This window comes from Myzus persicae, unplaced genomic scaffold, assembly GCF_001856785.1.
Source record: "Myzus persicae strain clone G006 unplaced genomic scaffold, MPER_G0061.0, whole genome shotgun sequence".
Classification (NCBI taxonomy): domain Eukaryota; kingdom Metazoa; phylum Arthropoda; class Insecta; order Hemiptera; family Aphididae; genus Myzus; species Myzus persicae.
Genome location: NW_019101697.1, coordinates 1 through 24,645, shown reverse-complemented (window position 1 = coordinate 24,645; position 24,645 = coordinate 1). Strand labels below are relative to the sequence as shown.

The 24,645-nt window shown below is 28.8% G+C and overlaps 4 protein-coding genes across 13 annotated transcripts; 2 read left to right on the top strand and 2 right to left on the bottom strand.

Annotated features, from left to right (window-relative positions):
* The first annotated feature begins 31 nt into the window (after nucleotides 1-31).
* Nucleotides 32-12,446, top strand: LOC111030177 (serine/threonine-protein kinase 10). Of its 8 annotated transcripts, none has more exons than XM_022309560.1 (18): nucleotides 32-485; nucleotides 2,429-2,678; nucleotides 3,130-3,294; nucleotides 3,355-3,553; nucleotides 3,620-3,969; nucleotides 4,031-4,135; nucleotides 4,536-4,626; nucleotides 4,740-4,894; nucleotides 5,067-5,664; nucleotides 5,754-5,929; nucleotides 6,002-6,286; nucleotides 6,355-6,633; nucleotides 7,956-8,390; nucleotides 8,454-8,717; nucleotides 9,286-9,399; nucleotides 9,457-9,814; nucleotides 9,879-9,982; nucleotides 10,308-10,862. In XM_022309560.1, exons 2-18 carry the CDS (start codon nucleotides 2,520-2,522, stop codon nucleotides 10,533-10,535), a joined length of 4,065 nt encoding a protein of 1,354 aa, XP_022165252.1. In that variant the 5' UTR covers nucleotides 32-485; nucleotides 2,429-2,519; the 3' UTR covers nucleotides 10,536-10,862. The 8 variants fall into 8 exon arrangements, with proteins under 8 accessions (XP_022165252.1, XP_022165259.1, XP_022165257.1 ...); XM_022309567.1 differs by lacking the exon at nucleotides 10,308-10,862 and adding an exon at nucleotides 12,107-12,446 and having other exon boundaries at nucleotides 33-485; XM_022309565.1 differs by lacking the exon at nucleotides 32-485 and adding an exon at nucleotides 525-740.
* Nucleotides 12,447-12,607: 161 nt separating this feature from the next.
* Nucleotides 12,608-16,629, bottom strand: LOC111030165 (transmembrane emp24 domain-containing protein eca). The gene is made up of 5 exons (XM_022309543.1): nucleotides 16,255-16,629; nucleotides 15,951-16,066; nucleotides 15,763-15,867; nucleotides 15,557-15,703; nucleotides 12,608-12,899 (listed from the first exon to the last, which is right to left on the bottom strand). Exons 1-5 carry the CDS (start codon nucleotides 16,382-16,384, stop codon nucleotides 12,750-12,752), a joined length of 648 nt encoding a protein of 215 aa, XP_022165235.1. The 5' UTR covers nucleotides 16,385-16,629; the 3' UTR covers nucleotides 12,608-12,749.
* A 255-nt stretch (nucleotides 16,630-16,884) lies between these two features.
* On the top strand, nucleotides 16,885-20,159 carry LOC111030164 (DDRGK domain-containing protein 1). Of its 3 annotated transcripts, none has more exons than XM_022309541.1 (6): nucleotides 16,885-17,069; nucleotides 17,456-17,560; nucleotides 17,705-17,838; nucleotides 17,900-18,157; nucleotides 19,733-19,838; nucleotides 19,902-20,159. In XM_022309541.1, the coding sequence occupies exons 2-6, from the start codon at nucleotides 17,515-17,517 to the stop codon at nucleotides 20,057-20,059; spliced, it is 702 nt and encodes a 233-aa protein (XP_022165233.1). In that variant the 5' UTR covers nucleotides 16,885-17,069; nucleotides 17,456-17,514; the 3' UTR covers nucleotides 20,060-20,159. The 3 variants fall into 3 exon arrangements, with proteins under 3 accessions (XP_022165233.1, XP_022165232.1, XP_022165231.1); XM_022309540.1 differs by having other exon boundaries at nucleotides 16,885-17,249; XM_022309539.1 differs by having other exon boundaries at nucleotides 16,885-17,380.
* A 111-nt stretch (nucleotides 20,160-20,270) lies between these two features.
* LOC111030163 (SET and MYND domain-containing protein 5) lies at nucleotides 20,271-23,505 on the bottom strand. Its single transcript, XM_022309538.1, has 9 exons — nucleotides 23,300-23,505; nucleotides 22,305-22,432; nucleotides 22,114-22,240; nucleotides 21,859-21,968; nucleotides 21,411-21,519; nucleotides 21,216-21,344; nucleotides 20,981-21,155; nucleotides 20,504-20,726; nucleotides 20,271-20,431 (listed from the first exon to the last, which is right to left on the bottom strand). The coding sequence occupies exons 1-9, from the start codon at nucleotides 23,345-23,347 to the stop codon at nucleotides 20,323-20,325; spliced, it is 1,158 nt and encodes a 385-aa protein (XP_022165230.1). The 5' UTR covers nucleotides 23,348-23,505; the 3' UTR covers nucleotides 20,271-20,322.
* Nucleotides 23,506-24,645: the final 1,140 nt, after the last annotated feature.

Below are 24,645 nucleotides of genomic sequence, written 5' to 3'. Positions count from 1 at the left end.
CGAGACCCACCGCCTCACCAGCGTTTACTATAAACACGTCGTTGCGTGCCGTCAACGCCGCTGCCCGCTTGTCTCCGGCCCAACGACATGTCCTCCGAGACTTCAGCCGCTTGTAACACGTTGCCCGCAAGTCCTTCAGCGGGTCCGGGCACTTGAAAATCCCCTTAAAAGTTCCCAAGTCCTGGTTTTCCGGACACCCCGCTCGGCATTTGGGCCAGACGACCGTGCGCCCCCGGAGGCCAAATCCCTACCCACACGCACATCACTGCGACGACCTGCGTGCCACAGCAGCCGCCGATCCGTCGTCGTCGCGCGTCTGGGCGGAATAGAAAAAAAAAACAGTGGACGGGGCCGCCACAAATCTCGTACGGAGATTTCCAATAAAACATGGTCAAGGACGTCCGGTACTGCTGAAATCTCATCCCACAGAAAGCAGCGTTCACCTTGTTGACGTCATTTTTCACAGGCACCGTCGTCCAGGCGTGGTGAGGACAAATATTATATTGTAGTCTCGTTTTTGTGATATTTTTTTCCATGTTTTGATTTTTCCTACGGTTAATATTTTTGCTGCTTTTTTTCGACGAGTACACCCGGCGATCAATGTTTCATCACACTAGTAGTTACAATCATAATCATTATGTCTAAAATCATTAATAACAATAACAATTTTCGTATATTTTAATTTTTTTATTATAATAATATCATTCGAAAACTACGTTATCTACGTTTCCAATAAACAGGTGCGATAAACCACCCAGGTACTTATTACGTACATCGTCATTGTACCTAATAATAATAATATTAATTACGACCAATGTAAATGTAACAGAGATAAGAAGATATGTGTCATTACTCATTTGTGTAGTGGTTTATTTTTTATGTATTACTCGCGTCGTGTTTGTTTCTTATTGCAATGATTTATGTATATGTGAATAGTTGAATGTGTGCCGATCATTGATCGTGTGTATCGCGAAATTTTTTTTGAATTTTTTCTTCACCTTCCAGTTGCAGGTGAGAAATTGCTACTTCTATATTGTCCAGTACTTATGGTATGTTGTAACTTGCAAGTTAAGCCTAGGATCGAGTATGTTTACACTGTTGTGTGTATATACAGATAAACCAGATATATTATTCTCACCATTTTAGTTTCTATCACCATGTGTATACGACAAGTAGGTATTAGTAGTTAACTCGTTTTACCTAAACCTAAATTTATTTTTTGAATTTCTTCTGACTAATATGAAATTATTGATGTTTTTGTTGGTGCTTAAATCTTTCTATATTTCTCACACTTATTACCTAGGTTCTTATTTCATATGAATTATATCTGATATTTGTTACTTGATTCAAAATGTATATTGTTATCTATTCTACCTATCTCTGATTTATGTTAGTAGGTAAGTTATGTATGTATATACATTTTTAAAGAATTTATCGTAGGTAGGCTTTAGACCTTGAGAATCAATTTTGTTCTAATGTGTGATGTTTAGTTGTCTGTATAATGTATTATACTAGTTGCCTTACTGATTATTATTATTATTTCAACAATACCTACTTAAAACTTAGATATTTTGTACAAACAATAATTTACCTAACCTAATTATGTTAACAATAATATATTATGATACTGATACATACTTACATCAATTGTTGTTTATTAAAATATCTATTTAGGTATGTATGTTAAATAAATGTGTTAAAACATAACCTATATTTCTGACGTACAAATAATACAAATAATATTTGATTATCTACTTCATACACAGAATTTATTTTATACCCATTGAAATGTTCAAAAAAAAAATCAAGAATACAGTAGTGTCGAATTGTTGTACGTAAATTATACTAGGTAAAAAGTTAGAAAATGAAAAACTATTTATATTTTCATAATTTAGTATCTGCATATCAAATTAATACGAAAAACCGAACTGGGCCGTATGCTAAATTGGATTTGATATTAAAAAAATTAAATTATAATGTGATGGACAAACATTTGTTCCAATGATAACACTTGAATCTTAGTAAAAACCTATTGTACATATTTATAATTAATGATTTTTAAATTTTAAATTTAATTTTCTTGTATCACATTATAAGTATTTGATATATTATTTTTAGTTGTTTCTATTGATTAGAATTTTTTTAAACAGACATATAAAACAGGTTAATACTATTTGCGCTAATAGTGGCCTTGAACTTTTCCTGAGCTTAATAGTTTTAACGGTATTATGTATTAAATAATAAACAGTATTTTTGATTAACACTCAGAATGAAAATAACATGTTAAATAAATCACATTATTTGATACTAACTTGGTTAATTTATACTTATATGCTTAATTTATTTAATATATTGTGTTCCTTTTTTTATGGAGCATAAATATTTATTTTAACATTTTACGGAATTTTTGTTTTTGATATGTTAATAGGAAATGCAAAATTTGAGAACTGTTGGGTCATGCGATCCTTACGAGTACATCATCCTGATTGATTCTGACATTGTGTAAAGGCATTATTAAAATGTCGTTTTTGAGTGGCCTCAAGAAAGTGCTTCATTTAGGTAACAATGAAGCGAAAAAGAAGAAAGTATTCAATAACATCCACATGGATTGTGACGTTGACGATTTTTGGGAAATGATTGGTGAACTCGGTGATGGAGCTTTTGGCAAAGTCTACAAGGTAATTTTTTCAAATGATGTATTTACTAAGTATTAATTATCAATAAGAATAAGTTCATGGATTACACAAATTAAATTAACATTTTGCTTAAAAATGTAATGTATATTGTTGTTTGTTCCACTTAAAATATTCAGTTATTACCTAGGTATTTATTATTATTATTATAATATATTATATTTCTATTACAACTATTTCTTTTTTTCTTTTGTTCTATTTTAGAACCTCATGAAATAAATAATTTAGAAATTATTCCAATATAAAACTGAATCTATAATCTTTAGTTTTTACTTATTATTTAAATATTTTTTATTGATTATTGTTGATAGTTTTTTCTAAATACTAGAATTTGTTTGACATTTTAGGTTAATTAAGCAAAATTGCCCTAATTATAAATAAAAATTGTTCCTGTAAAAAAAGTTATATTTTTGTTGTATTATTATGTGTTGTTAAGGCTCAACATCGAGAAACTGGACAGTTGGCTGCTGCTAAAATGTGTATCTTAGAAGGTGAAGATGATTTAGCTGATTTTATGATTGAAATTGATATTTTAGCCGAATGTAAACACTCAAATATTGTTCAATTATATGAAGCATTTTTTGTTAATTCTAAACTTTGGGTAAATTGTTACAATAAGTTATTATTTCTGTTTGTATCTAATTTTTAATATATTCAATAGATGCTGATTGAATATTGTGATGGAGGTGCTTTAGATTCAATTATGGTGGAGCTGGATCGTGCATTAATTGAAGAACAAATAGCTTATGTTTGCAAGTATATGTGTGAAGGATTAGCATTTCTTCATAAATGTAAAGTTATACACCGTGATCTTAAAGCTGGAAATGTTCTTTTAACAACTAGTGCTGGTGTTAAGATTGGTAAGTTTTAAAAATATTGTTGACACATTAATTTCAAAATTTGTATTATTATTACATATTTTACAGCTGATTTTGGTGTTTCTGCTAAGAATAAACAAACATTACAAAAACATGATACTTTTATTGGAACACCTTATTGGATGGCTCCTGAAGTAGTTTTATGCGAAACTTTTAGGGATAATCCTTATGATTTTAAAGTAGACATTTGGTCTTTAGGAATAACACTTATAGAATTAGCACAGATGGAACCTCCAAACCATGAAATGTCTCCTATGCGTGTATTACTTAAAATACAAAAATCTGATCCCCCTAAATTAGAACAACCATCTAAATGGTCTAAAAATTTTAATGACTTTGTAGCACATGCTCTTATAAAAGATCCAGTTCAAAGGCCAACTGCAGATGATCTTCTTAAAGTAATTTTACTAGTTAAATTACTTATATTTAACTTGTTATTAATTTGAATTTTTTATTTAGCACCCATTTGTCAATGGAGATATAGATCCAAAACCAATCCGCGATTTATTACTTGAATACAAGGCAGAGGTGGTCGAAGAAGAAGTTGTCGATGAAGAGCCTGAGGTAAAAATATATTTATTTACATCTTGTGTATTGAGCTTAAGTCTAGCACTGTCGTGTGTATCTTATTATAAAATTGTAAATACATTTCCTTATAATTTGATTATTTGTGTACGCATTCATGTATATTTACATTGACATAAATAAAATGTATTCACATATTTATTTCCATGCTTACGTAGTCTACACGTGATAGGAAGTACAGAAAAAACAGGAACTACTATCAAAGGGTTGGTGGTAAGTTATCCTAACCCTTGTGTGCACAGTCCAGTTATATATTTTATTTTTGGTTTAAGCATTTCCACCAAGTAAAATATAATTTTGTATAATAATGTATTGTTCATATAGTATTAAGATGTAAATAAATGTTGAATACCTATTTTGATATTGTACATTTTCATAGGAATCACCACAATCTACACAGTTACCTCCCCTGGACTTGGATGCAGTCGAAGATGACACTGTATCAATTAAAAGTGATCCTGAAACTAAAGGTAAAAATTTAAATGTCAAAAAAAAAAGCACTAAGTCTTATTTTTAAATGTAATAGTATGGAATTTAATGTTAACACGTTATCTTTTTATACTTAAAATATGAATTTTTCAAGCAGATGTAGCTGAAGTGAAACAAAAAATACAAAAAAAACGAGAGATGGATGAAGAATCATCAGATAGTAAAAAAATCAAAACAGACGAAAAAATCTTAGATGTTCGTGAATCCGAGCCAATTATTTCGTCAAAAGAAATTTCTTCTAAAAAAAATGTATGTTAACTTTACACAGTAAAACCTTGAAACCTTTTTTGGGACTAAACAAAAAATTTGAGATACGAAGCTTCCATTGTATAAATATATATTTAAAAATTTATTATCGTATATTATTATGTAATTTATTTACACTACTTAGATAACTATTACAATTTATTTAATTGTATAGGTTGTAAAAAAACATTCGGAAAACAAAGGTCCAGCACCACCACCGCCACCTTTACCAACACCATCTTCAGTTGTTAAATTAGTGCCAAATGAAGAGTCACTGAATATACCAATTGTATTAAAAGTTCAGGATACTAATCAAGAAAAAGAATCAGTGGTTGAACCTAAAGAACTTGAAGTACCAAAATCTAAGAGTAATGAGTATTCAGAAATGCACGATTCTATTAACAATAATTCTGAAACAGAAAAAAAACCTATTGATATTGGCGTAGAGGAAAACCCTTCTGTATCTATTCAATCAATACAATTACGTAAACATGATATATCCAGCTCTCGACCTATATCAGTAGCTGCTAGTAATAATGGTCCAATTGTAAATTCTGTGGAAGACTCTCAAATAAGAACTAGAAGACGAAGTTCGTCTGCTTCTAATCGTAATCAAAGAAGACCTTCCCCACCATCTTTAGATAAGGTTTTACAAATGAATCAGAATGTTGAAAAAAATAAAGGAAAGATGCCAACTGCTGTTATGAATGAATTGACTGGGAGACTTCAAAACAACCAAGATGAGACTGATCGAATACACAATAAAGATAATAGTAACTAAATTGATTTTATTCAGAGTTCAATAAAAATTAATGTAATGACTTGGCATAAATAATTCATTATTTTTCTTTTATAATTCTAGTTGAACAAAATGATAATTTAATTAATGGCGGTACTTTGGTGAGGGTAGGATCTTTGAATGCAATTGATTCAAAGGTTACTGTTGTAACTACCACACATCCCCCTGTTCTTCAAACACATCCTCCAGGACTACATACCCAAGTGATTATAGTTGCTGATACAAACACTAAGTCACAGGTATATTATCTAAAGTTAATTAACTTGCTCTTGTAGTCTTAAAATAATTTCTAATTTCTATTTTATTTCAAGATTGAGAAAAAAGATGAGGTTGTTGTGATAAATTCGTCACAAATTGACGAAGAAGAATTGGATGCTAGTCATGTGTCTGTTATAACAGTAGGAGAAGAACCTTCTGTTAAAGAATTAGATCCATGGAATAGTAAAGAAGAGGTTGAAGTTTCTAAACCTATTTGTGTACCTGTAAATACAGATAGCAATAAAGTGAAAATGAATGGACGGGCTACAATGGTTAAACCCAGTGATCCAGCAGAAGTATATATTGTCGTTAACAATTCAACAAATGTACATAAATCGGTAATTATTAAAAAAAAAATTTAATTGGTATTATTAAAAAGTATAATTTATAACTTGTAATTTTTTAGTCTAAACATTCTGATGGAATTGTGGTGAATAATAAACACCATGTTTCCCCAACACGATCTACATCTCGTTCACATTCAGATAGTGGATCAGTGTATAGTAGTGGAGGCCAGCGAACTCCACCTTCAGCTGCCAGTACACGTACATTTGATAGATCAGATGCGGAGAGTGTTTCAACTACAATTAGTCATGATAGTCGGAGTAGTAATAAAGAGAATAATTTGCCTCCTCGAGAATATGAAGATGAAGTTGTATTACGTAAAAAACCAGAGTATAGCAGAGTACGTATTAACTCTTTAGAAGGCATCTGTCTTACTAACATATAACATGGCAACTTTTACACTTAGAAAAATTATTTTTACCACGTTATGCTTAACAATAATTAATTTTCTATATATATTTTGTATGACAGTTAGAGCATCACAAAATTTACAATTTTATTTTTTAAATTAACATAGTATAAATATATGAATATGAAATAATTAACTAAATAGATTTTATGGGATAAAATTCAACACGGAATAATTATATTATTGAGTTTACTGCAATCAAGTTAAGACAATGACCAGATAACTATCTAAAGCTTGTTTATCCCATGTTGACTGATCATTGTTTTGAATTGGTATAAATTAACAAATAAGATATACATGAAAATTAAGTTAACAATCATATAAATATTAAGAACTAGAGAGATCTATATGGTAACTCGAAGATATATGGAATATAAATTAATGTTCCGGTTTTGTATCCAATGAACTTTATACTTTTTAGCTAAGTGAATATAATTAAACCTGGATCGGGATTAATAATTACAGAGTAAAATCCAATGTCAATTCACCTATTTAAAACTGGATTATTCTGATTATAAAATTTGCTATTTTATGTGTTAGTAAAATGAGATACACTTGTAGGAACAACGCTTAAACTTGATTCAAATATTCATAATTGTTATGTATCTTATAGAACTTTTGTTTTAACATCTAATTATCATTATCATATTAAACAGATGTTTTCTGTCTTCAAATATGATAGGATTGTTAGGTGTAGGGGAGTTCAAAATTACACGATTTTCAGTAAAATTTTCCATTCAATACTTGTAGTGTGAGCAGTATTTTTTTCAAGGTGCATCAACATTTTCAATAACAATCTGATTAGGATTTAACATGTTATATGAAGTATATTTATTTTGCGAGATGTGATCCTGGTTATCTACGTTTTTACTTGTACTTGAGTAGATTTTCCTGCATGTAAAAATGTTTTTTTCCGCTGTCTAGCTTCTATTGTGAAAAGCAAAGCTTCTTGTGCAAAGCTGGACAATTATTGTCACCATTAAACATATTATGATGTAAATATTTTTTTTTTGGTTTTTTAGTTTTCTTTATTTTTTCTTATCCCCCTGAGTTAAGCTGAATTAAACTAATCAAAAATTCCCTGATATTTTCAGGTTTTTCAGGAGCTTAGAAACTTTTTCAACAATCTGATACTTCTGTTTTAATTTACTCTTTTTCTTATTGTGTACGTCTTTGTGCCATATAAAACTAATTACAAATGATTTTAACTAAACTTATTATTATTGTATTAACAATGTGTAAATAATTTTTAGGAAATGAAGAGGACTAGTCGAAATATAAGTAAAGAAGAACTAGAAATAAGAAACATGAAAAAAAAGACAAGAAAACGAACAAGAAAGTTTGAAGTAGATGGAGTAGTTGTGACAACAACAACTAGCAAAGTAATTTATGGTGATGAAGATTCCAGTCATGGATACAATGATCAGATATTTAGAAAACAAGAACTAAGAGAACTAAAAATGTTGCAAAAACAAGAACAAAAACAGTTTCAAGATTTATCATTTAAGGCAGTGATATCTAAAGAGCAACAAGATAAAAAGTTTGAGCAGGAAAGAATGACTTTAATTAAGCAATATGAAGCTGATTTAGATACAATGGTTAAACAACAACGTCAAGCTGTCGAGAGAGCTGAAACCCAACAAGAGGCAGATTTAAGAATGACTTCTAAAAAAATTCGTTTAGAACAAGTAATAATAATTTTAAAATATAAATTTGTATTTACTTTTGTGACTGATTTATTATTGATTTAGGAGCGAGAATTAAAAGAATTCCGAGAAGGTCTAAAACAAGAGTTACGACTATTAAAGCAAGAAGTAGATTTAAAGCCTAAAGAAAGGCGGAAAAATTTATTTAAGGATAAAAAAGAGAAGTTAGAGACTGAACATGAGGAGAGAGAAAAATTATTCCTTGAGAAACTAAATGAAAATCATGAAAGTTCCTTGAGTAGACTGAGTGATGCTCATCAGGAGAAAATTGCGCTAATGGAACGTCAATATTTACAACAGAAACAACAGGTACTTATAAACTGTGTGCATGTATTTAGCAAAGGTTAAGTTTTATATATTTCATGTATAGATTTATACAACACACATAAATTTTTTTTATGACATTTTGTTAATTTATTATTATTTGTTATGTACAGTAGAGTTTTGCTAATCCGGACTAGATAGGACCGGACTATCAAAAATCCGGATTAAACGAGATGTCTTTTTTTAACTTACTAATAAATATAAACAAAAAACACCTTATGTATCCATACAAATATGAAATTAATTGATTTACAATTTTACATTACACATTATTATTGTTATTATTATGATGTATGTATTACATATATATCAATACAAATTTAAAAAAAATAAGACTGAACTCGCTTGAAAAAATAATACTTACACAATAGATATGTAATCGAAACAATAATATCTTAATCATTTGTATTCCCAAATATAAACATACATGAGTACTAAAGCACGAAATATAGATAGTCCAGATTAGTGATGACCGAATTAGCAAGACTACTGTATTTAATAAAAAATACAATCATAATATTATAATTTATTTTATTTTTGTATAACATTATAGTTAATGCGAGCTAGAGAAGCAGCTTTGTGGGAAATGGAAGAACGGCAAATACATGAAAAACAACAGTTAGCTAAAAGACAGCTTAAAGATGGTTTTTTCTTGCAGAGGCATCAAGTATATTAAAAACTTACTTTTTTAAATTTCTATGACTAATGATTTATTTTCATTTAGATGTTAATAAGACATGAAAAAGAGTTGGAACAAATGAAACGTATGAATATACGTAAGGATGAAGAAATGCAAAAACGTCAAGGTGTTGAAAAACGATCTTTGCCTAAACGTATTCGTTCTGAAATGAAAGCACGAGAGATGATGTTCCGTGAATCGGTTAGAATAAGTATGGCAACTAATCCAAATCCAGATACAGAGTATGAACGTAACCGGCTTAAGAAATTTCAAGAAAATGAAAAAAAAAGATATCGTAATGAGACTCTTGCATTTGAAATGAAGCAGCAACGACAGCTTGAAGAGCTCAGAATTGCAAATGACACCACTATTAGGGAGCTTGAACAGCTTCAGAATGAAAAACGTACTACTTAAATAATTTTTCTTTTAATTAATGTAAATTCAAATAATTAAATTTGTCTTAATAGGTAAAATGCTGATGGAGCATGAAACAACTAAGTTGAAAGAGCAAGAAGAGTTGTATGCTCGTGAGTTGAGAGAATGGAAAGCTCATCTCAAACCTAGGAAACAGGTAATTTGTGAAAGTATTACATTTATTAACATTATTTATGTACAGAAAAGTTAGTACTTTGATATAATATTATTTTATTTTTTACGCCAATGGATGTAGTTTCTTGAGTTTGAATTATCTAATTAATAACTAGTCATTTGCTATTGTAGATTATTTTAATTTTCGTGAAAGTTCTTCTCTTAATATGTTGGTCATCTTATTAAATTATCCAAATAATTAAATAACACTATAAATAACTATTAATTTTTAACCCATTATAGAAAAAGGGTAGAGTAGTTTGAATTTTACATTTAAACGTCCACCAATAGTTTATATTTTTTATCAGAACCTTGAGATGGAGTTGGCGAGGCAAGCCAAAGGAAATTCATGGAACAGTCGCTATTCATTACCTCCATCCCCTGGCAACACGTTGCTCAGGCGCGAATATTCGTTTTCATCACTTCTCTCTTCTCCTCGGTTATCCAGTTCTTCTTTTCGTTCTCCTGGTTCAGGATTTCTCCCTAGGCGATGTGTCAATCAATTTCCTAATCATTCGAACCAATCCACAATGTAATAGTCTTGTATCCCGAATGAGCTCTAACTAAAAGGTGGCATTTGAACAAACATTATAGTACTATTCCAAATGGTGTTTACATGTCATCATTTGGTTAATGGAAAGTGTGTTCCTAACCTGGTTTATATTATTCCATATATTAAGTAATTTTTAATTTAAAATAGATTTATTTTAACAAACATTGTCCTTTAAATATAAATCAGAAAATATTTTTTATTTATTTGTGTGGATTATGTGTTGTACATATGTAAAATGCTTTATTTAAATGTATTAATTGTATAACATTTGCACATGCCATAGATATTTATATATAAGTATACCAATATACAATACATTTCATTTAAAATGTATAAAATTAATTTTCTTATAAATACTTAATATTTTTGTTAAAGTAATTTGTTTCTTATTTATTATGTTGTAAATATTATTTTAATTTTACTTAATTTTATAATACAAAAATTTATCTCAGTGATGTACCAGTTATTTAACTTTTCTTACTTAAAAAACAGAATTTAAGTGAAAAGTATAAAGGCTCAATGGATATTTTCCTATCAATTAATAGTTAGGTTAATAATATCAAACAATCTTAGGTTCAAAAAAGTTTATGATTTTCTTATGGTATTATCTGTTTTCTGTAATAATTATCAGAATTTTATCATCAGTTATTTTAATTATTATTCAAAATATGATAATTAAAAATACTATTATTTTCAATACTTGGTAATATTGTAATAATATATTATTATGTATGTATCGCTGTATATTTTTATTGTCACTAAATTTGAGAATTTTCTATATCAAAATTTAAAGACTGACGTAATTTGCCTGTTATTCATTATTGACAATCATTTTAAAGTCAAGTTACAAAGTGGTTAATCATCAAGGTACTTATAGAAAATATGTAAAAAGTAGAAGATACTTAAATTTAAATTTAAGCATGACAAGGAACAAAACTTTGCTTAGTATTGAACTCAAAAATTATACATTTGAAACACATTATTGCATTTATTATTATTTACTTGCACCGATTATGCTTATTTAATGGTTATAGAAATAATTTCAAGCTTTTTATAATAATTATTTTTTATTGTATACTACAATTCTATATTTTATTATTATTTTTAAACAATGATACTAACTGACTCTTCTGATATTTTATATAATATATTAAAGTTATTATAACCCATGTAATAACACCATAAATTGAATGAAAACACGCTTAATTTATTTTGCATCCTCTATCCTTGCTTATTCCTGAGTGCTGCTACGATAAAATTTTTATGTAAGTAACACTTTATTAATTTGTTTTTAATTAAATTTTAAATTATTAATGCCTGTTTTAAATTTATTCATACATAATATATTTAGCATGAATTATAATTTTAATTTTATATCTGTTGAAAGCCTATCAAGCAAGCAATGTTGAGTTTTGCATTATAAATCAGATTAAATTTTATTATCTGTGTGTGAATTCTTTCTTCTACCTACTATAGCCAGTGTGCTTAATGTAGAAGGAAGAGGTATGCACATCACTATAAACCACTTTACTACACTATCAAATTTCATTTCAGAAACTTGAAGAACAGTTTGCTGTACAGTTAGAAGAACAAGAAGCAATATTTGGGCCGGCAAATAGTATGTTGCCTATAAATTCTAGCCCGCCTTCTCATCATCGTTCTTATCATCACAGAAGCTCCACTCGCAGTAGTCTATCATCTATGTCAGCAGATTGACTCTTCTGTACATACCATTATGTACTATATATTTATTTTTTTGTTGATTTTTTTTTAGCCATATGTGCCAACATTGCCCTCATACCCTGTTGCTATTAATTATTACAATACAATGTATATTTCATTATTCTTAAAAATATTAAGTTTTGTATACACAATGAAGTTAATATATATAATATTTATAGATACTTTTTTAAAGAGTTTATACGCTATAATTTGTTTTTTTTAATTAATGCAAATATTCATTTGCATATTAAACAAACAATTCTTTGTTGTAAAATAAAAAACTGTTACATTTTTTATTTTATTTAATAAAAAAAAATACATAAAAACGTAGAATTCTAACCATTCATATATTCAGAAAAATCATGAATTAATAATAGTTATAAAGAGTACATCATTTTTTTATGGTATATACAAAATGTACAAAAATACATTTGAGGATGGGTTTATATTTTTGTTAAAACATTCAATTATTAATTTAAACAAGTTTTTTAGCTTCAAAGAAACTTTTTAAGTGACGCATTTGCCAGAAACCCATGATCAAAAGTATGAATAACTGTGAAAGTGACCACCAGAAAACTCGTTGATGGGTACTCTCACTGGTTTGACGAAATCTCTCCTCCCGGAACTGTAATTATAAAAATTATTGTTATTAATATTAAAATAAATTAAGATGGCTAAGAACTTATGATAGAGTTTAAAAATAATATATTCATACTAAAAAGATGGTATTGAAAAATATGTTAATTGTTACCAACAAAATTAATTAATTCTGTATTTATATTTAAAGGCAGGTATGTGAATTATTTTTGTGCTGATCTATATCCACTCAGTTCTAAGTTTAACATATGAAGTGTAAAAAAAATCAATACATCAATTTATGTATTTTATATTTTAGTTGTTTCTGTCTTTAACATTTTTACTAAAAGTTTGTTGATATTATCACTATGTGTATGGGACTGAAGATTTTGCTGCCATTTACTAGCTATCAAAGAACATTTTGTTTAATAATAAATTCATAACTGCTCCCTAACAAATAAAATCTTTTTTAAATAATAAGAGTCAATTTATTCATAAAAATATTCGCTTTCTGAAACAAAAACAATGGACTCAACTAAGGCTTGATTTCATAATCTGAACAGCATAATCTATATCATACAAACTCCCACCGCTGGGAAGCTGAATGGGGTTTTTTGGTTTCAATACGTTTTAATTTTGGGAGTTTGGTAATACAGCTTTACTTTGTTCAGGGAGGACACATTGGTTCTGTGTATCTCTATGTATCACCCTAACATCAAGACAGATTCCATTAAGCAGGGTGTTGCGTAAGAACCGATTTTTGGATAAAGTCCCTTTTTATCTCTGGATGAAGTATAATATAGTGTCTATATAAAGCAAAATGGTAGTAGTCTAGTATACTACCTTACAAAAAACTGTATGCAACGTTTTCTATAATATATAATAACTTATAACTATATTATAAAATACTTTACTACAATGATCATCAGTCATCATTGTTACTAATATTGTTGTGAATTTGTTGTTAATCAATAATCAGTAGGTAGTATGCTACACCGACAAAGTAGAAGTGGGTAGCATACTGTACTCCGCAGCATGAGAGAAGTAAACCATGTCCCGACCACATTGCAGTTGAATTCACGCATATTTAAGGGACAAAGTGGAGGAAACGGAGCCTAGTAATGCTCACTGCTGTCAGTCTGCATGAGCAAAACGGAGAATAGACGAGTACCAACAAATGCTGCTATCATGGTGAAATGCAATGTCACTTAACATATTATCTTACATGGGAAATTACTAATAAAAATATGGAACTGACGGCAGACAGTGTAATACACATTATAGAATTAAATAAAGTTGAATATATACAAAGTATAATATATTAAAACCTTAGAGTATGCTATCTCAGTATTTATTTCCTTTCTCAGGCGCAGACTCTTAACATAGATAAAAAACATTCATATAAAATCACCTACAATAATTATAGAGGATTATATTATCTAATATATTTTAGAGTTTTGCCATATCAGTTTAATATATTATTATTGTTTCATTTAACAGATAAGAATTTGTTAATTTAAATGGAATTCAGTTGCTTAGAGGCAATATTTAGACACATTTTTACGTTTACCATCAAAAATATTTTTCATTATAATTTTCTTAAATAATTAGCTAAAATTGTGTACAAATAAATTCCAATTTTAATAATAAAAATTATTCATAAAGATTGCTACAGTAAATAATAGTAGGATATTCACATTAAATTAAGGTAGATAATATCCACTCCATACAAGAATCCCATGTCGATATAGAGACAACGAGAATCAAGTAGAAATTTTTGATGAGGAATGATACTGGTTGTAATGATATACTAAGTGTAATGACCTAAAATTAAAGGTCTCCGCAAAATTCCTGTTGTATAGGTATTCTAATTGGTTATTGTTATGTTTTTTATGTTATAATCACCATATAGATGTTATGAAGTTTATTTTAAGATGCAATAAATTTAAGAATTTAGACAAATATTTTAACGATTATCACCACACAATATATCGGACATACAACTCATACTATCAACAGTTTATGATAAGAATACATTTCAAAATAAGGCAAATTATAAAAAATTCAGCATCAAATTAAAAGGCTATTAATAATAGAAGTTCAAAAACAAAATGTAAAAATAGAATCGAAAATGCAACACAATTTTTATACTAAAAAAAATTTGCTACAATCAAATTTAACTGATTTTTTTAACATTACCTATGTAAATAATAATAATAATATTTTACCATTTAATAAATATACAATACACTTTTTAATTGCATAACATTATTGAAGTCTATGTTTTATGATTATAATCTAGTATTATCATGTAGATGTACCATTTTGTAGAAACTTATTTTTTCAATTTTAGTTGTTAGGATTACCAGTTATTATGACCTATTTATCCTAGTTCTTACCTAATACTTCTATTATATATAAAATGGTTTAGCAATATTAGGTATTCAAATAGTTAAGTACAATTGTCAGTTATAGAAGGAGATGGGTACCAACGAGTACTATCTTCCTAAACTTCAACAATTATTTATAGATCATAATGTAAATTAGGTCTATAAATTGACAGAAATTGCTCAGGTATTTAAATGAAAAATGGTTGATTTCTCAATCATTATTCTTCTAATAGTTTTGGATTTATCAAGTTTCAACTACTTAATTTTTAAGTTCTAAAATTAACTACTTTTAATTTATACATTTAATCATATTTACTCTTTGATAGCTTTGTTCCTTGATGATCTGTTCAACTTGTTCCACTAGTTGTCTGATCCTGAGTTGTAAGTCTGAAAGTTTTTCTTTTTGAGCTACTTGAGCATAATCAATAGCCTGATCACCAACTTGGATATCCAAATGGACTCTCTACATTAACACAACTGATTAATAGTAACAGAAGTATTAAAAACATAGTAATTGTTTACCAATTGTGTTCCTCCAATCCATGCAGTAGTATTGGAATACAAACATATAATGTGCTCACCAGGTATGTGAGATGTAAATGATATTTTACCTTCGAAACTGTAAACCTATAAGAAACAAAATATTTTAGTGTTATAACGACGCGATACTGTTTTTTTTACAATGATTAGCCATTAGCTATGATACATACCCGGGATAAAATTATTTTCATATCTGGATCTTTGACTTCAACGTTCATACCAATGCCAGGGGTTGGTGGAGTGAAACCACCGGTCCTCACATCAAAGAGTTCTACTTTATAATGTGCTGAAAACGAAGTGAGATTATTAATTAAATAGGTACTTATTTAATGGTTCACTAAAATTTAATAGACCAATAATGGGTCACTAAATTAAGGGGGGGCATTAACAGCCACTATTGACTCATTAAATAGCTAGTGGTTGCTTATGCGACCCTGCATAAATATGGAATGTGAATTGTAATATGTTACTAACAGACTACGGTGGTTTCATCAGGAATCTCTTCGATGAAACATTTACGTTCTGTTTCGCCAATATGGAAATACAAACATTGAACTGAACTCAACAAATATGCACTTAATAGGAAAAAGGGATAGTAAATCATTTTCTTTAAGCTTTAAGCCTAAACATCAAACTAGAATAGAATAATAGGTATTTCAACAAAATTAATTTATACCTAACGTAAATGAACGAATCTTAGCTTTGTAGTTTTTACAGTAATTATTATTTCGGCGGTGTGTATACTATGAACTTAGAAACAATGTTGGTTATCGAGAAATAATGAATACGTCATTCAAATATTTTTCGTTCGTAACATTGAACTATTGATAATGTCCGTAATGTTATGGTCGTGGTTCAGGACGTCATCATGGACACGATTGTAGTATTCGTAAATCGTAATCCTGGCAATGTGGCATAGACCTTATACTAAGAAACGGGAGTACGGGACGTTGTTGTAGTTCCGGCGTCCAATCGTGAGGGCGCTGTTCAAGGTGGTACATCGTATACCACACTTGCGCACTAGATGATAATAATAAACTATGTTACTGAACATAATATATTACACATATATGTAACACAAACTTACTGCCATGACCGCACGAGCCACAATTAATATAATTATTTATTTTTGAATTACGGCGAAAAATGGAAAAAATATGGTTTAATAGAACGACAGAACATTATACCATGGAAATATTATCTGTATATGTATTTATGACGTACCTTTGATAAGAATATCACTAATATAGTGATATAATCATGGCCCGTTGGCATAATAACGGGGAATGGTAATTGTAAATTTGTAAATTAGTTGTAATTTGTAATGTTAAATAAAAATAACTTGTGAGACTCGTAAGTAAATGAAATACAACTGAGTGCGATATTACGTCTGTGATAGTGGTGGTACTAAAAATTAAGTTATGAGTTTTATCTATCTTATGAGACTTAACTTGGAAGCGAAGTAAATCGTTAGTATTGAAGTAAATTACTTATCTTAATATTTTTTGTACGATGGATCTGTTTGTTTTACTCTCAATATTCTCCGCATCTGTCATTGTTGGGTTGTTTGGTTTTATATTTCGATATAAATTTTTTCAAAGTGGGTTCATATTAAAGTACACTTGTATACTTACATATTTGAGAGTACAAAAATAATCTTATACAACTGTTTTAGGTGCACCTGAGCATGTTGTACAAGATGATCCTGTGGTTAGACCTAGACCAGGAGTTCGCATGCAAAATCGTAACACATTACGTCGAAACAATCGGAATGTAGTAGGTAAGCCTTGTGATAATATTAAATTATTGAAATATAATAAATATTGTTGCGTCAGTTATATAAATATAAATATGTAAAAGTGTAACCTAAATGATACCTAATTAATTAAATTTAAAAAAAATGTATTTTACAATCTTAATTCAGAACCTAGAAATGAAAATGCTGAAATTGATGACGCTACAGCCGACCCTAGTGTCATAGTTGCTATAGATCCAAAACTAGGAGCTAAAAAACGAGCAAAATTGGAAGCTAAAGCAGAGAAAAAAGCCAAACGAGAAGTTGGTTTCAGTCTATAAGCATATTTTTAATTAGCTGCTTAAACGATGCAATTTTTTTTAGGCAGATTTACAGGAACGCGAAGATCGTAAAAAAAAACAAGATGCAGAAGAATCAGAAAGGAAAGCTAAAGAAGATCACGAAAAGAGACAAGAGCAAGAGCGATTAGCATTAGAAAAGAAAATCGAAGAAGAAAAGGCTAAAAAAGAGCACCTAGAGTACATACAATTGAAAGAGACTTTTGGCATAGAAGAAGAAGGCTATGAAGAAACATTAGAGGATGAAGGAGCTACCTTAACTCAATTCATCGAACACATTAAGGTTAGAAACCTTAATTATTAATTTCATAATAAACAATTTCAATGGTGGTAACTTGCTCAAAATATCTTAGACCTGATGGACATGTGTTGTATCGATCTCCTAATTTACAATGTCAGAAATGTGTGTTTTATATTGCGATCAAGTTAAGACGATGACCAGTCATGGGACAAAACTGGTTTTACCAGCACCTATCTGGTTATCCTCTTGGTCGCAGTATGAAAGAATTCATTTTGTGTTGTTAATTTCAAATTGCAATATTTAATTAGGTAATTGATCTATTAACTAATTTAACATGTTTACTTCAAATAATTTTTATATTCCTTGGTGGGTGGACCAACTAATAAACAAAAAAAATATAGAAAAATTGTGATATCATGCACACAAATTCTATAACATATATATATTGGGTAATGCTAATGATATAATAAGCTTACCTACTACTGGCAAAATTATAACTAGTTGAAAAAATGGGAGGGGGGGGGGGCCACAAAAAAAGCCTAAAAAATTAAATACACAACAGAAAAAAATGTCCCTGCGAGTGTCATACAATTGTACTATTTTATATTTTAAAAATATTTTGTTGATTACAATTCAAAAAACCATAATACAATAATATTAAATAATGTAGATAACAGAATATAATCATAAATAATAACTAATGGCCTATTGGTCGATGTTACTCTGATCAATTAAAAAAAAACAGCATGTCAATTCCCTTTGTATTGAACTTCAGCGATTAACTAATATTATTGGTGCTATCACCTGTGATATATTGACTTATTATAATATTATTTTTATAGTTGTGTAATTTTTGTCTAAATGTAGTATATACCCAAGACCATTGAAATAATAGTATATTATATTCTTATTATTAATGCCAAGACTGATGTTTTTTGACATTATGAAATTCTACACATCATTAACAACCCTATGACTTAGTACACATCCTCGTTTTTTTCCCAATTCATCTTAAACATGAACAACGCTTATATTTTAATGAATTTGAACGATTTTTAATTTTTTTTAGCATTTAACAAATACATGTTTAAAATATATTGATTAATTTTACTGTAAAACAATATTGTCTTATTTAAATTTCTATTATAAAAAACTAAAAAAATTAAATTAACAAAATCATTTGAAAAAACATGAATGTGAACGTGGACAAATTCATTTTTTCAGTTAACTTTCCAAACACTGATTATGTATACATGTGTTCATATTTGTATTTAAATCTTTTTCTCTGGTGTGTTTATTTAATTGGGCTTTTTTTCACGATTTATAAAATTATATCCAGAAAATGTGATAACGAATTATGTAAATAAGCGTTAATCATGTTGGACTAGGGGTTCTTACGTACTTTTACTTATAATTGCTCCCAAAGACAGTGGGTAGCCAATCATAGAGTTATTAGCCATTGCCGGGGGGAGACAATACATCATTCAGACCATTTATTCACAAATTCGGTATACTCTTATTCTGAAGAACCTTAGTACTCTATAATCAACTGAGAAATGAAATTTTAATGCAATTAATGGGAAAAATAACAATGAATTGACTTTTTTTTAATTACAGGAAAATAAAGTAATTGTTTTAGATGAGCTCGCTTTAAAGTTCAAATTAAAAACTCAAATTGTAATAGATAGGATTCAAAGTTTATTAGAAGAAGGCTCATTAACTGGTATGTGGAATAAATGTGTATTATTGTTTTTTAATATCACATTAATTATTATCTTAATTTTAGGTGTAATTGATGATAGAGGAAAGTTTATATATATATCACAGTCTGAACTTAATGCAGTTGCTTCATTCATCATAAAACGTGGAAGAGTATCATTGACGGAATTAGCAGAACACAGCAATAATTTGATTGTTCTTGACAAACCTATTTCTGCATCATAAAATATATAGACAAATGTATCTTGGATAAAATATAAGTCTTTATTTGAATTGTTAATTAAAAAATGTAATTCATTATACATTTGTGATTTTTTTTGTAAAAGTTTCTGTCTGCATATTATTCATTTATTAGTTAAAAATAGAATATTCAAGTATTTTCTATACTGAGACCTATGTCCCAAATAATTCAATATTTGAAGAATGTAAACAAGACTTGGATTATTTTTATGGCATTTTATTTCAGTTACAAATTTTAAAAAAAATACTCAGGTACTACTAGCATCTTCCATTTCTGAATCATCATCACTTGTTATGTCTGGATCATTTATTTGTTCCTCACACTTAATACACCGACAAGTAAATACATAGTTTTGTCTAAGTAAAAGAAATTAAAAGGTCATTCAATTGCAAAGGTAATGTTAATATAAATAATATAAATAAACATACTGTAAATATTTTTGCCTAGTATGCCTAGAGTGGTCCAATTCACACGGAGCAATGTAGCTTATATTGATTTCATCACCTGGTTCAATCGTTCTAATAGCAACCAATCTTAGAACATGATTACCATCAAAAACACTTGCTGCATTTGGAAAACAGCTATGATTGATCGAACTATGTGTTGGAAATAAAGCAGAACCTTCATTATCCAAAAAATCCACTCCAACAGCTATTTAAAACAAAAATCAACACAAAATAATGTAGTAACTATACATCAGACAAAGTATTGAAGAATGCAGATACTGGAGGTAAGGTATATTAGTGAGATAGTGGCCATAATTATTTAAATGTTAGATAATTTTATGGAACATGTGAATATAATTATAGATAACATTTAAATATAAAAATTAAAATACAATAATCCCATTAGCAGAGACCATAATTAATGCATAACAATTTTTTTTAAAAAGAAAAAAAAACTACCTTCTTCCATTGCATCATAAGCAGTTTCTATAAATTGATCAAATAACTCCATTTGATCAGAAGAAAGGCATTTTCTACAATTAATTGCCCATTGATGAAAAACACTCGTTCCAACACCTTGTCCATTTGTTCCAACCAATGCCAATAATGATTTAAAACCAGTCGGAGTAAGCCACTAAAAATATTTTATTATAGAATGAACAGAATTATTAGTTGAGTATTGTTTTATCTTCACCTGGCTAGATTCTCTGACTGGCAGAGATTTGAGAACACCAAAACGAAGTCGTTCAATTTGCTCAACAAACTTTTCTCCAAGCATTTTATGTACTAAATGTTCATTTTCATTTTCTGTTCGATGGCAAAACTATGTAAAAATAATATTGAATAATTATAGTTAAGACATAAGGTAAGTAATAGAGAATTTATTTACATTGGAAAGTGTTTGATTAGCTTGTTGTGGTGATGCAGATAATTCAATTGTTGCCAACAAACGACACAATAACATGATGTTGTGGCTTTCAGGAGGATAATGCATTGTTCTATACATCATAATAAACAAATAAGTAATTTTATAACTGAGACATACAGTTACATGAAGCAATCACCAACATTAAATGAGTCAAAAGTGAACTAATAGTCCTTTAAACATAATCAAGTGGCCCGTGAATGGACAGTTGAATTAATTAATTTTTGATGCAACCCAGCATCAACTACAAAAGTTCAGTATAAGTAGTGTATTATTAACTTTACAAATGTATCTTTACTTGAAATTATATTTAATGAATAGTTATTATACACTTTTACTTATCACAAATGTTTCTTCCTTTTTAGTTGTATTAAAATAAATTGGACATAAAAAAATGTAGTAATTTAATTACCTCCATAATTCTTCTAAAGAATGTAATGAATCATTGCTGTCTGGTCTGCAAAGAAGCTGGTGATATCGATTATATGCAGTTTCCAAACATGTAGAACTGCAATACCAAACCTAATATCCATCAATTATAAGTTTGTTATTTACAACCTGTGCTGTCATGCAGTAAATTAATATATAATTTATACAATTATAAAACACAAAATCAATTAATTTAAGGAAAATATTTAGTGGTAATAATAAAGAAAGTAATCCTCACTTTACAAGATTCACATTGCACATAGTTATGTGTTTTATCTTTTACAGGACAATGTTCCTCAAAGGGAACCTCTGTTATAGCTGCATTTGTTAATCTGAGAATATTTTCTGAGACAGTTTCTAAAGGGCTGCATAATTAATATTATAATTAAGTGTAGAAACACAATAACACAATAAGAATGTAATATTTACCAAAGACAATGATCGCAAGCACGATAACCATATAGACTATTCCAAGAGAATTGACAGGACACAAATGGTTCTTCTTCAAAAATTACATCATCTACTTTAAAGTGTTTTGTTGCAACAAGACACTTACCCTAAAATAAATGTATTGTAATTTAAAAACAAACTCAATTTTAGTTACATTGTAACATATTACAGCTTATGGGTAGGGAAAAATGAAGTTTAACTCTAAATGTAGACGTACAGTACCAAACATAAAATGTCCTTAAGGTCTATTTATCTTTTACATGGTTTGGTCATTATTCATAAAACAGCATCTATTGTGTTATTATTTTCACTTAAGGGCTATGATAAATCTTTGGAACGTTCACTAAAAAAATGAATTGGTTTAAGTTTAGTCTTTAAAAAAGAAACTCATTCAAGTTCATGTATTTTTCAAATGAAGACGTTCAAGCTCACATTCATTGGAAAAATGAATCTGTTCACTACGTCATTCATTATATTCTTTATAATATGAATAGAAATTATAAAAAGACAATATTATCCTATAATATAATTATTAAATAGCAAATAAATTGAGTGTCTTAAAAATTATTCAATTACAATCAAATATAAACTTCATTCTTGTTCAATTTAAAAAAATGAATGACGTTCACCATATATGGTGCCTATATCTCGAAATTTCATATTTTGTTGATAATTAATTAATAATTGTATTTTTTCTGACTTTTTGACCTATAGTCAGTACTCTTTTCCCTTTTTTTCTTGAATGTCAGGGGTTTATATTCCGAGATTATGTTGAATATACATTTATCATAAATTATTATATATATAGTACGACTTTATATAATCTGACATTAATTCAACTAGACACATTATTAATGCCAAGAAGATGGTGATGAAATCGCTATCTACTTATAACATTGCATACACCACATAATAACTAAATAGGCAATAGATTATAATAAGTCTATAACCACAATAACGTGGAATCTACTTACTTTGACAAAGTCGTGGGTAATCGTGTACCCTTTGTCGTCGGTATCCATTTCGACTTTCTAAGTAACGATTTTACACGCTTTTCACCGATACGTACTAGGTTAGGTTTGGCGTGTTAAATGTATAGTATGTACTTATCGGTGGATCCGGCGTCCGATCGTGAGTGAAGCCGGTGTTCACGCCGATATGACAACATTGAAAACTTCTAATGTGCTTGTTGATTGTTCTGTACTCCGAAGTGGTTCTTATCACACGCACTGCAGCGCGGCGACGGTCGCGTCAGGAGTTACTGACCGCCCAGTGCATGCATGAGACCATGTTTAACTATGTTATACCATATAATATGTTTGTTCTTTTTGATTTTTTGAATTTGAATTAAATATGAATTATGAACTATTATTCATTAGCTGGCTTTGTTAAAGTATACCTAAATATACAATTAAAATTCAAAAGGATTTTCGTATAAAAAAGTTTTAAAATGATTCTACTTTATTAAAGTCATTGTAAGTTCCTCTCATTATTGATGTTCTTGTTAATTGTAAGGTTACTAGAGCATAATTTTGTTTTATTATTACAATTATAGTTAATATAATAATATGTTATTAAGATTCTAAATTATTATATTTAAATGGTAATTATAGTGTGTTAAATTAAAAACCTTCTCATGTTCTCATGTTTTTCAATTATTTGTTATACCTATTACCTATTATTTGTTGTTTAGTAACAAATAAGCAGTGTTTGGAAAGAACGTCGTTCATGAACGCACGTTCACGCGTTCACGTTCATAAATAGTGAACGATACGTGAACGACGTTTATATTTTTAATGAACTTGATCGAGTTTTAAGACGTTTAATTTATTTACCATTTAATAAATATATTTTTTAAATATTTTAATTAATCATATTATAATAATATTTTCCATTATAGTTCCTATGATATCGAATTTTAATTTTAATTAGTAATTACCGGGGAAAGAAATTAAATGAACGTCCAATAAACGCGTTCATTTTACTGAACGAACGTGAACGTTCCGAACACTGCAAATAAGTAATTCTGTTTTAGAATTCGTAATAAATGTATCACATTATTACAAACTGATTTCGTTTGTATAATCCAGCTGTTATGGGGGGTGTTACGTATTTTATATATGACAGACGTAGGTACACACACGAGCATTGACAAAGTACGACTGTTTATTTTATTATTACGCACGACGGCGGACACACATAATAATCACATATAGTTATATATATATATTTATCGTTACAACTTACAGATAACGTATCGGAGTAACAGACACACCGTACAATGTACATACATGCCGGGTCGTAGGCAGTCGTCCGAAAA